Consider the following 13,377-nt stretch of genomic DNA (forward strand, 5'->3'; position numbering starts at 1 on the left):
GATTATTTGGACTAACCTGAGTAATAAGTGTAACCCAGTCGAATGGTACAGTGCCTCTTGGACACGGCTTTTTCTACCATTCTTCATTCTATTGGTTTCATTTCTATGCATTTGTTTGAAAGAAATGCTGTTTGTTTATCTGTGACTTTATAGAATGCTAAGAAAGCACCTTCCTCTTGTACTGGTGTGAGGGTCTGGCATTGTAGTATTTCTGGTTTACATTTATACACTTGAGCATAAAATCATATCATACTAAGGTTTCAGGGTAAAGATCAGACATTCTGACTTGTTGAAAGGATCAAACCTATTCTAAACTAATCAATATAATCGATATCAGCAGCCTACTGTAATCCCTGTTGTTCACATTAGTACAATGGCAGTGGCAGATGGTAGTAAGACGTATTTCGAAAATGACACATGAATGTCTATAACTCATAAATAATGTCAGGACTAATGTTATACATATTTGCCAATATACATCGCGTAATATATTTTTTAAAATAAATATGCCTAGGTGAATTGCTATTGAAACAAGAGAAATAGGAATATGCAACATTATTCCACTTACCAAGTTAGGTGTTGATTTCTCATCTCGAACAACTCTATTCCTGCTTGTATCTGATTTTCCACAACCCTTCCGTATCTTCCTTTTATTACCTTAACATTCGCTACCATTTGCCTGTCTCTTTTACCTTTGTTTAACTTATGAAGTATGTCTGGAGACAATGAAGTTGCATCCAACATTATTCCACGGATACAAAACTTTTGAGGAAAAATAAATGGACTTCCAGTTCAGATATTGCCACGAGACTGCAGCACTTTAAAGGCATATGGATGTACACCATTATTCCATCAAAACATCACATTCGGAAAAAGTGGCGCTTACAACATTTTCGTTGTCATATGCACACTAGTGCTACCTGCATCAGCATGTTGCAAGACCTGCCACAGACAAGTAATAGAGAGACAAATTAATACTGAATTGTGTTTTATTCATGTGATTTTAGGTGTAGTGCCAGAACTCGTCGTACCAGCTGTTCATAGTCTTGCTGATGGATTAGGCTGTCATGTTGCAATTACGTCATGGGATCAGCTTTTCAGAAAGACTTTGGTGCAAGGAAAAAAGTTTCACTACAGTACAAACAAAGATAAGGTAAATCAGACTATGGTCTCTATCTGATATTATTAACTGGAATCATAATTCTTACTTTTCTTTACATGAAAATAAAGAAATCCTTTCTAGACAAAAGATATGTTTTCAGCACACTCATATCAAATAAAATACCTGCTTATCCTCGATTCAATGGACTTTTATTTCCTCGTAATTGCTTCGGAAATGATGGAACAAACATTAAAGAAACACAAATCACATAAAAAGTGCATAACAAAATCAAAATGAATATTCTGTCTTCAAGAGTTTAATCAGTTTCTGCCCATTATTACCAGTATCCCTCCCTGTTCTTTGCCACAGAGCTTTTAATTGAATGAATGAATATATTTGTCTTTAAGCAACATACCTTTTGTTGAGGCGGCCCTTTACATTATTAGTACTGTAGCCTATACAGTGTCATCTCCCCGTTTTACAACGCCTTTTGTACAAGTCATTTAGGTCGTTACTTCTTTTAATTTATTGTTGCAATTCTTCCACTACTCTTTTCTGTCCGTTATCAATTCTTACACTAACCTTACTCCTCACCCATTATTATACCAAAAATACTATACTTCTAATTCTAGACCCCCATCCTGTATGGCACATTTTCCCTCACTCCACATCTCTAACTATTTGCACTTTTCACTGCTATTTTATTTTAGATCTTACTTTTCTTTTCTGTCGGTTTATTTCCCTTCCACACCATTTCCTTATGTCATACTGCTTTTTCATCTTGTTTTCCTCTCTTCCTTCATCACTGCTACCTCAATTATCTCCTACTTGCATTACTCTACTTCTCGTCAGCCTCGATATGGATCTTAGTTCCATCACCTGCTTCGGAATTGCTCCTGTCAGATGTTCACTATTTCCATTCGATTGCACTGAGGTCATGTACTGCTGTGCTTGCTGAATACCAGTTCAAGTCACTCCTATTTCTTCTTCAGATGACGTCACTGCCTTCTTTCCGGAAATTTTCGTTGAGTTTAACACTTTTACACTTGCCTCGCTGCTGTCATGTACACTCACCATACTCGTGTCACTAACCTCGCCTTTCTTGATTTTTTTCTTTCAAAATTTTTCTGTTCTTTTCCCTTTCTTCTGAGTCTATAATCGAGTCCTTTATTGTTCCTAGACACTCCTCTACACTAAAAATCAAATCGTTTATCTTAATTTTGTCCTTGATAGGTTTCGCGAATTGTCCATTTCTTTGTGCTGCTTTAAGAAAAGAGATTAAAACTCTTCTCAATTTCTCATTTCGTAGCTCCAGTCGTTATCTATTCTGTGTTCACTAGCACCCTTCTATTTTTCAAAATCCTCTCCTTTGTAATCACGCTCTTAAATTTGACTAATATTGGTCTAACTTGTTCTGAATTTTGTATTTGCTTCTTTCCTATTCTAATGCTTCCTGTACTTATTCATACCAAAACACTCCCAACACACTCCTAATATCATCTCATATGTATTGATACTCTGTTCTCTCTCATTTTCTTCTATTCCGAAAAATAAGTTTTTTCTCCTTTTCTCCTTCTCAAAGTGATCCCATTTGTTTTTTAGAATTTCGTTTTCCAGTTGAATTTCTTCCATCTTCTTTCTTAGCTCTGCCATGCTCCTCCTTCATTGCTATTAGGTCTTATTTCTCTGTACTGTCCTCCATTTCATTATTACGCACAAATATTCACCAGTTTAACACAGGTCAACGCTTCTGCTACATATTACTATCTCCTGACTTGCACAAAACTAACCGATTTTCTCTGCAACTTGCTTAAGACTGTGAGCTTTTAATTATAGCTGGGCATAATTAATTACACTGAGTTTCACTGTGTGATCACTGATCGCTAGAGCCCCAAATTATGGCAAAATGGCTTTTTTTTTTATTAGTGATCATCAGAAAAGATTTAAGTGTATAAACATGATATTTGTTATCTATCAAACATTATGGGAAGGTTTTATTTTTGTCTTTTTTGTACTTTGCTGCCTATTTCGTACTACTTTGCAATTTTTCGTTATTGTAGTGCATTGTTTCTTTGGCAGGAATTACAAGTAATTGTTTGTTCCAACGCAGCTGTTGGAAAGGATGTCTTGCGGCAGATTCCATTTTATGAAGGAAATGTACCAACAATCTGTTCAAATTTAAGTAGGTCGCTACCAGATCGTCATAAATTTTCACTGAAATACCAATTTAAAACATTATTGAGGATACTAGAACACTAGGATACACACTAGAACAATATGAAATATACAGACACACGAAAACACACCCCAACGAAATTCTCAACACACAACTCAATTTCAGAACACACACACTCTTTGATTCTACATTATACCACACGAACACACCCTCACAGGAAACAAAACAAGAGGCGCCAAGACCAACAACGACCAGTTCTGAGGATGACCCATAAATAGGTCGAAACATGTAAACAAGGTACGTTAGAATTTAACACAAAGTCTTATCATACATATTCCAAAATTATTGAGGAATTTATGGTGGCATCCTTTGTTAGACTCGACAAGGGATAGACTATCCTTTCACAATAATATGCTCATTTTTAATACAAAAATATTGAGAAGAAAAGTCAGTTGTTTAGTAAATGTCTTACAGTTATACTTCAGTTCACAATTTGCCACCATGTCAAAGATAAGCGAGCATTAAGTACCAAACTGAGCAAATTTGTTAAAGAGCTTGGAAGTCATATTTTTCAACAAATTTTACTGTGTAAAGTGTGTGAAAAGATTGTAAACCACAAGAAGAAGTATTTCATGACACAACATATTGCAACAGCTAAACATGTTTCTATTACAACGAAGATGGCTGACCAGAAGAAAATATGTAGGCTACCGGTACTCTTAGCATCAGCTTTAATGAATAAGCAGTTACTTTTTCAATGGATTTGTATGAAGCATTCCTAGAGGCAGGAATCACTTTATGGAAATTGGAAAACAAATCGTTGAATACATTTTTGTAGAAATACTGTACATTTAACAGTCCATATCAAGTGAACCCACATTTAGAAAAAACTATGTGCATGATAGTTATGAAGATATGATGAAAAACATTCGTCATTAGGGGAAATAAAATATGGATCTCCATTGACAAAACAACAGATGCAGTTGGTAGGCATATAGCCAAGGTAAACATCGAACCATGGACTGTACAGATGTGAAGAGGGATGTACCCCATTCCTTCTAACTTCTGAGGAACTGAAAAACACCAATAACGTAACAATTTCTCAGTTATTTACTACAGCCTTGAATATGCAAGTGGGCAGAGGAAATTCAGTATCATGATGTTCTTCTATTTCTCACAGACAGCGCAACATACATAAAAAAAAAGCTACTAGAAATTCAAAAAACCTTTTTTCAACAATGTGCCACATAATTTATCTTGTACTTACATTCTTTTCATTCGTGTTGCTGAGAATATGCACAGTTTCTTTCTCAATGTCGATCAATACTTAATTACTTATGGCTTTTAACGAACCCAGAGGTTCGTTGCTGCCTTCACATAAGCTCGTCATCAGTCCCTATCCTGAGAAAAATTAATCCAATTCCTACTATCATATCCACTTCCCTCAAATACATTTTAATATTACCGTCCTATCTATGTCTCGGACTCCCCGAAGGTCTTTTTTTCCTTCAGCCTCTCAACTAACACTCTATATGCATTTCTGTATTCGCCTATATGTGCTACATGCAGTGCCCATCTCAAACGTGTGGATTTAATGTTTCTACATTGTGCATTGTTAGGAGGGCTACGTGCTGTTGCTCAGACAATTTCTTATGAAGTTAGATTGGCTTTAATTTTGTTGTCTTTTGTATTTTTAGCTTATTTAGCTTACTTTTCTAATATAATATGTGGTTTATTATACATTTTGGTGTATGGGGTGAAGAATACAATGCGTGCAGTTCTGCGTTGTGTATCTTTCTTCATTCTGCTGTAACTTCATCCCTTTTAACCCCAAATAATTCTGAGCATCTTATTCTCAAACACCCTTAACCTCTGTTCCTCTCTCAAAGTGAGGGTTCAAGTTTCACAACTATAAAGAACAGCCAGTAATATAACTGTTTTATAAATTCTAACTTTCAGCTTTTTTGAGAGCAGACTGGATGACAAAAGCTTCTTGTATAATAGTTGTGTGTAACAAATGATAAACATCATTAAATGGTGTGAGTCTAGTATTTTATTTTTTTCTTGATTATTCTTTGCAAATAATATTACTGTTTAATAACATAAATACTATTTTTACTGCCTATATTATATATTTTAAGTATTTTTTGCTTTACTTTATCTACCTTTCTTAAAGCCTGAACATCTAGTCTCTAATGATCAATGTATTGCATGTTCATCTCTGTACGGTACTGTTAAAATAGATACAACATTTAAACATTTATTTTACATTCATTTTTATTTTCTAAATCACTTGTATACGGTACAGTAATTTTATAATTTGCATACTAATGTATTGTTTTTCTTATGATTTCTGTAGTTATGGTTATTATGATAGGCATTTGTAGAAGCTCTAGCTAATCTGCAATTGTGGAAACCCTCTTCTTCTAGCCTATACTAGTCCATTGACTCGAGTATTGTATTTTGATATTTCTACTATGTCTGTGTTATACTGGGTGTTCAGTTCAAAGTGTATCATGGCTCTCTGTATGTCGTCATATGGCTAGCCGATGAGCCTAGAGAATTCAATCTTCCTACACTTCCGCAGAGGCGTATTACCTCTGTGCTAGAGAAGTTGCCTAGCAAGTACAGCATTCATTCAGAAGAGAACTTACCGACACGTATGGTAATGCCCGTAGTGGCAGGAATGTGAACTGTTTGGAAACACGTACTGAGGTGAGTTTTTTCCTTACTGTCGGGAAATGGTGAGAGGGTTAAGACGATTACTTATGTACAGTATTTGTTGACATTAACTTGGACGGTCAACATGGACACGGAGCATTTGATTTGTGTTGTTGAATGTTGCGGAATGCAATTGATGATAACAAATATCCTGCGTACGACTTGCCCGCGCAAAACACAGTTCGAAAGAGGTTATGGTAGCACACAGACCGTACAAACTGCCATCTGTTGCAAATTTTTCCCTTGAAATTATTCAAATCTGCTTCACAGGGAGCTTTACCTGAAAGACTAGATTTGCATAATATATACGTCACTGTGTATGTTAACAGAAAACCACAATTCCAAGCCACACAGAGATTGTGTGCACTCGATGTGGGTCTCTGGCGTTTCGCCAGCCCACGCGAGTTGTGTGGATATAAAGGGAAAAGTTGAGACAGTGTCGGTCCCGGGATCGATACCCGGCTCCGGAACAATTTTTCCCTTGAAATTATTCAAATCTGCTTCACAGGGTGCTTTACCTGAAAGACTAGATTTGCAAGTTAAGGTGTGTTTATTAATATTATTATAATATAGGTACAGTATTTATATTAAAAATATGAACTGTCAAATGCACAAAATGTTGAATGATGAAGTCAGAACTCTAACAACAAGTGAATACTGCTCTTAAAATGAGTTTAAAATCGACAATGCACAATATTTAACATCTGTATTGCAGAACTGTCAAAAGAACCTTTTCAAAATGTTAAATTTCATATTTGTGTCAGCTTCATTTTATTACAAAGTCGGTACCTAGGTGCTAGGTCTCTCTAGAATAGAGATAGCATAATTGGAATGTGACACAGCATCAATCATAGGGATTATATTGAAGGAGGGTAGGAGGATTATGCCACAGTCTAGTGTATACAGCCATGAAGCTTGAGATTATGAGGGTACTAGGAACAATAGACTGTGCAGGTACTATTTCACATTGTCTGTAATGAGGCGATAATAGCGATGCTAGTGGTTAGCAACTATCTATGGATGCATATTTACTACGTATTGAGCTTCGTGATTGTATATACTAGACTGTGATTATGCCTTATGTCGATGCAGATTTTGTTACTCTGACAGTGTAAAATTAGGGAAGGGAAAACTATTATGGATAAAAAAAATACTGAGATTTAAATATGTTTTTTTTTTTTTTTAAGTTCAAATTAGAGGGGTCAAAACCCAGTAACCTCCCCTTTGCATACTCCCCTGCTATGTTACCTCTTTTTCATCGTCTGTCTGGCAATTAATGGAATGTTGTATTTAAAAATTAGGCAAATTTTTTTTCTTTTGCCAACATTCAGGTGTAAACGTAAACGACATTTAAACCCCTTCAAGAGAAAGTTTTGCTTTATTACTAAAAAAAAAATCCATCTCTCTAGGCAGATAATGAACGTATAAAACTTGGATGTAATGATGAGCATGATAACTCGACTCAACTATGGAGAACAACTCATAAAGTTATGTTAAATTGGAATATTACTAACTCATTTTTCTACTTTCATATACTGTATTGTAAAAAAAAAAAATAAAATAAAAATGTGTGTTTTTCGTTTTTTCTTTGGTAGGGATCGGTCTGTGGCGAGCTGTTTGCCGACTTGTTACGCCAGTTAGTAGCATTGAGCAATGTTTGTGAGCCTACGACTCTCTTCGATCAGTTGCCTGTCAAGGCGCTGGAAGAATTACCTCTTGTGGAGCAGATTCCTATCCTGCACAGACTGGATCACTCTGTGCATACAGCAAGACTCTGGGCAGCCAACACTGCGAGGCATCTTGTTAATGCCTGGACCGTGGATGCGTTCTTTCTAGTCACTCAGACCGATGTTAATCTGTGCCTTTCAGAACTCCAAATGCTCAAGGTAAACACCTGAACATCAAATTGCTCACTTAAGGAAAAAGAACATGATTCATTTTCAGTGGAAAAGTGGATGATGATAATATTATGGGCTCTGTAAGTAGTGTAATATAACTTAATGTAACAAGACATAACATATACAGAGTGTCCACATGAAACCTCCCTGATTTCAAATTCTAATTTTAAGGAAACTATTAGTCATATAGATTTGCGTTTTGCGGTGTCATATAAAGCAACTCAAAATGTTTTGTATTTTTTTATTCTATTCTTTTTGTTGCAGGTGTTGAATAATTAGCAAAGATGGCAACAGCACAAGAGAGAGCTCAGTGCGGTACTCTGAAACAAAATCACCAATTACGATGAACGAGATCAGGGAGGCCTTCACTAGAAGCCTGACAACAGGCCATAAGGTGCTATATAAAAGACTTCATTTGTATGTTTATAAAGTGGAAATCGTTCAGGCGCCTACGAATTGGCTTTGTTTCCTCAGATGTGCGTTTCTTGTCCGAGCCGGACTTTCGGTTAACACTCCCTGAGGCTAGGAACTTATCAAACCATGCCTTAATTGTCATTACATCTGGTGGGTCCAGTTCATCTATAATTCCTTTTGGACCATAATCAGTGATTTCGTTTCAGAGTACCAGACTACGCATTGAGCTCTCTTTTTTGTTGTTGTCATCTTTGCTAATTATTCAATATCTGCAACAAAAGAATAGAACAGAAAATACAAAACTTTTTGAGTTGTTTTACATTACACCACAAACCTCACATCTCTAGGACTAATAGTTTCCTTAAAATTAGAATTTGAAATCAGGGAGGTTTCATGTGGACACTTTGTATTTGTGGCATGTCATACTATAGCGCAGCATAACGTATACAGTAGTATCAGTACATGAATATTATATGACATTATACACACATCAAAATTGTCGAAGAAACACAGTATTTTTCATTTAATTCTCAATGAAGAAATATACTACATGACATACAAGTATTATTATGTATTATTAATGTATAGAAAAACATTCTACACAGTATGAAAGTGTGTACCGGTAATAATGTTAAAAAACACGCATAACTTGTTCTCAGATTAGTTTTAAAATCTCAAAGGTTTGAAATCTTTACAATACCGCTCTTTTTCTGAACTTCATACAAAACTTTTGTCATTAATAATGAGTAACACCACCTCTTGCATTCCTGCTCGACACCTTCTTGGCATTGAAGATATGAGATGAAAGATTTCATCTTGACCAATGTTCTGCCAGTGAATTTGGAGACGTGCGAACAACTGATCGAGAGTCTCAATGTTTTCAATGTTGTAGAACTCTTTTTTTTGAAGGTTATTCCACAAATTCTCAGTTGGATTAAGATCCGGGGATTGAGCAGACCACCTTAGAACTTGAATATTGTGTCTTCCCAACCATTGTGTTGTTGTTCTGACAAAATGTGCAGTGGCATTGTTGTACATTAGAAGGAATTCAGGACAATTTATTCAGCGATGGGAAAGACTACAGGCTACAATATCTCTTGAATTTAACGATTTGCTCCTAGTGTTCCTTCAACTAAAACGAGGTCAGTCTTCCTTGTGCCATTATTCCTCCCCATTTCATGATAGAATCTCTTTGGAATTTATAAACTTCCTGAAAATATTTTAGTCTTTCTGCTTGACCTGGTTGTCTCCATATGCGTATTCTTCTGGAATCTGGATGTAGACCGAAGCGTGATTTATCAGTAAAGAGAACCTGACCCCATTGATCATCTTTCCGATCTTCATGTTGCTGACACCACAAAACACCAGGTTCTCGATTTCCACGTTGAATAACTGGACATCTCAATGGGTGACGGGCATTAAGACCTTTCTCGTGTAATCTGTTCCTAATGTTCTGGGTTGATACAACCACATTCCCAACATTCTGCAAAGCACTTCTTAACATGCTTGCAGTTGAAATTCTTTCTGGCACAGAAATCTGTCTTGTGCGGCAATTGTAACTCTCGGTTTACCTGGATGTTGTTATACTGGACTACCAAATTCACAATATCGACTCCACATTCTGGATATTACGCCTCTTCCAGTATTCAGAGCCCTCACTGTGTCAGCTTGTGTTCCACCGTTTTCAGTTATACCAATTGCACTTAAACATGTCATCGCGGCTTAAATGACGACGTTGAGCATTCATTTCTACTATTTTTTAATATTTTACACTGTTGAAATTACCCGAATTCTCCGTTACAAATCAACTAATCACCCTACCTGCTGACGCACTAAAATGAGAAATTCCAATGTAATAATGTAAATAAAATAAAACACTGGTTGCTATGGTGTCTGGTGCATAGATAAATGAATAACTCACTTATGTGTGCCCAATGCTTAGTACTTATTTTGTAATTGATTAACTAGCGGACTTACTCGTGTTAATTATGTAAGTTTGTGCGCCTTACAGCTGTTTCGGTGTTTCATCACACTATCCTCAGAGCCTACTAGATCCCGGCGTCATCTCGAACTTCTCTGCCTTTTATGTGGGTGCGTTTGATTGTTGAAAAGTGGAGTCAAATAGTGTGTGTGTGTGTGTGTGTACTGAAATTGATCTGTGTGTTGAGAATTTGATCGGGGTGTGTTTTAGTGTGTTTGTATATTTCGTATTGTTCTAGTGTGTTGAGTTTTTGGTTCTTGGGTTGTATGTGTAGGATTTCCATGTCTGCATTTATGTTATTGTATGTATGGTTAGCATTGGTTATGTGATCGGCGTATGTAGATGTATTGTGTCCTCTGGTTATTGCTTTAATGTGTTCTTTGTAGCATACATAATTAATACGAGTAAGTCCGCTAGTTAATCAATTACTTATAACCAAGTGTTAAAAGCAGTGCACACAAGATTCAAAATGGATTACTTATTTTGGTTTGGAAAGAATTTTATTAATAAAATCATCTATTCCTTAGACAATTTTGATGTGTGTATGTTGTTTAATCAACTGCCCGAAGACAGTTTGGAACCTCAAAAGTGACGCCAATAAGGCATCACTCATGAGGAAACTAAGCCAGGAGATAGTGGGGTAGGGTGGCAAGTTCCTTTCCCATCCATTGCATACTTCACTGACTTGTAACATATCATTACACTAATCAGACTTCAGATGTATACAAACAATTGTTCTTCCTCTGACACAATATATCGTCAAGTGAGATGTACTGCAAATTATAATAATATAAACAAACAAACAAAATTTGGGCCACCTAATTTTACTAAGTTTTAAGATACAATTTATTGCGCATGTGCAGTCAACACGAGCGCCTAAATGTACTGTATACTACTCGCTAGTTGCCTACATAGAGGGGGACTGCTACCAAGATTTGGCCCATTTTTTTATTCCGTATTGGTACATATCAGCCAGAATCTGAATCAGAGGTTGTGACATCATAGGAAACGTATATATGATGCAGTATTAGAAATCAATATGTTTAACATAGCCCAATCATCCCATAGTATTATACGAGTATATGTTATAGCATTAAACATAGAATACAGAGAGTTCCCAGGCAGACAGGCCCCATTCTAACCTTTGCTTATCAAAATCTGTTGGGGGGGCGATGAGTGGTCATATGTCGGCATACGGATAAGTCCGTGCACGCTTCTCTATGCAGACTAGTTCCACTCTACCCTTTACACCTTAGTTTCCTCGGGACAGGTGCTCCAAACTACCGTCATTAATTGTTGGTTATTATTCTGTAGGACCAAAAATTAATCTTTACATATACCATCATTGAGCCGACACAAAATCCATATTTAGGAGGACAAAAGTAGAAAAATGACATGTAAAAAATGAAATAAAACCTTAAATTATTTTTCCTATATAACTGAGTAACACTGAATTGATAATCTTAATCAGTGTAGGTGGCTGCAGAGCGAGATAAGAAGGCTGTAACATGCTACATTTCGGCACCCAGCATTCTTACTCAGCAAGTGCCGCCAGTCTGCCGTTTTCTTTGTGCTGTAACTCTGTTGTAAGTGGTCGATTCCATTCATATTTGGTATCAACATGTCAAGTAGTTCTTTAGGTATGTAACACTGTTTGTTTTTGTTACATTTAATGTTATTATAGCATGTCAAATTAGCATGAATGGACATGAGACAAAATATAAATGTAACCATAGAGTGCAGAGTTGGCTAAGGCAGAGAAAAAAAAAACACCCTTTGTTCCGTCCCAAAATGATTTTTCTTCATTTCCTCGAGTATTTAACTCTATTTTAAATGAAATCTTAAGGTGCGCAGATTTGCGGAAGTAATAAATTATGCGCACTATTCTTTCCAGGTGCAGCAGTGCAATTTTTCTTGACCACAGTTGTTTAAATATCTGTGAACCGAATTTGCTTCCGAAGTACAATTCAGGGGATTCAAGGTGGCAGCTTGTTAATTATGTATCAATTAAACTTCCCGAGTGCCCAAAAGGTGTAATAGTAGCCTACCTAAAATGTTACATTTTTCCCATAAGATAATTTATCGTTGGAGAGCAAGAGGATAAAGAATATGAGTTTTCTTTTTAACGAAATGAACATTGTCATAGTGAACTACTGGGTGTTCAGTTCAAAATGTGTCATGGCTCGCTGTATGCCGTCATGTGGCTAGCTGATGAGCCTAGAGAATTCAATCTTCCTACACTTCCGCAGAGGTGTATAACCTAAGAGGCAGAGAAGTTGCCTAGCAAGTACGGCGTTCATTCTGAAGAGTACGTACCGATACATACGGTAATGCCGGTAGTGGCAGGAATGTGAACTGTTTGGAAATACGTGCTGTCGGGATATGGGGAGAGGGTTAAGACGATTACTTACGTATTTGTTGACATTAACTTCAACGGTCAACATGGACACGGAGCATTTGATTTGTGTTGTGGAATGTTACCGTACGCAACTGATGATAACAAATACCCTGCGTACGACTTGCCAGCACAAAACACAGTTCGAAAGAGGTTATGGTAGCACACAGACCGTACAGACCGCCATCTGTTGCTACGATGTTCAAGTTATACCGTACACGTTCTCAAGTTCAGATTGAAGAACGCTTTAAATAATAGGCAACTTCTCTAACATATAAGCTGAAACTCGCTTCAAATCGGTGACCCAGCAACAGTGACGTCATGACACACTTTGAAATGAACACCCAGTACTTATCAAATTAGGTTCTCATCGTGATAGTAATGAAAATTTAGAGAAAACTTACCCCTGGAAAAAGTCGTGGCTGCCCAAGAAAGCTTTTCCATTACAACAAGTATGAGGTCGAAACAAAAACAATCCAGAGAATTAGAGCTTGTAGAGCTTGTATACAAAACAAGGTACTACCTGTAACTACTGCATAAAGTTTCATGAAAATCTGTTAAACAGAAGAAAAGTTACTAATTTTGACTAAATGCATTCCCTTTTAAGAGGCAGTTACTCTTATACCAACGTAATGAGAGTTTATATACAAAACATATATGCTACCTGTAACTACTGTGTATAATTTCATA

General features: G+C 36.5%; 1 protein-coding gene across 4 annotated transcripts in view; it reads left to right on the forward strand.

Moving 5' to 3' along the window:
- Window positions 1–13,377, forward strand: part of LOC138694468 (uncharacterized) — a 175,800-nt gene that overhangs the window by 117,528 nt on the left and 44,895 nt on the right. For all 4 annotated transcript variants that reach the window (XM_069818210.1, XM_069818212.1, XM_069818213.1 and 1 more), the window contains exons 9-10: window positions 1,008–1,153; window positions 7,595–7,885. In XM_069818210.1, coding sequence (XP_069674311.1) covers window positions 1,008–1,153; window positions 7,595–7,885 — 437 coding nt within the window. The remainder of the gene's footprint in view (window positions 1–1,007; window positions 1,154–7,594; window positions 7,886–13,377) is intronic.

This window comes from Periplaneta americana, chromosome 2 (assembly GCF_040183065.1).
Source record: "Periplaneta americana isolate PAMFEO1 chromosome 2, P.americana_PAMFEO1_priV1, whole genome shotgun sequence".
NCBI classification, from domain to species: Eukaryota; Metazoa; Arthropoda; class Insecta; order Blattodea; family Blattidae; genus Periplaneta; species Periplaneta americana.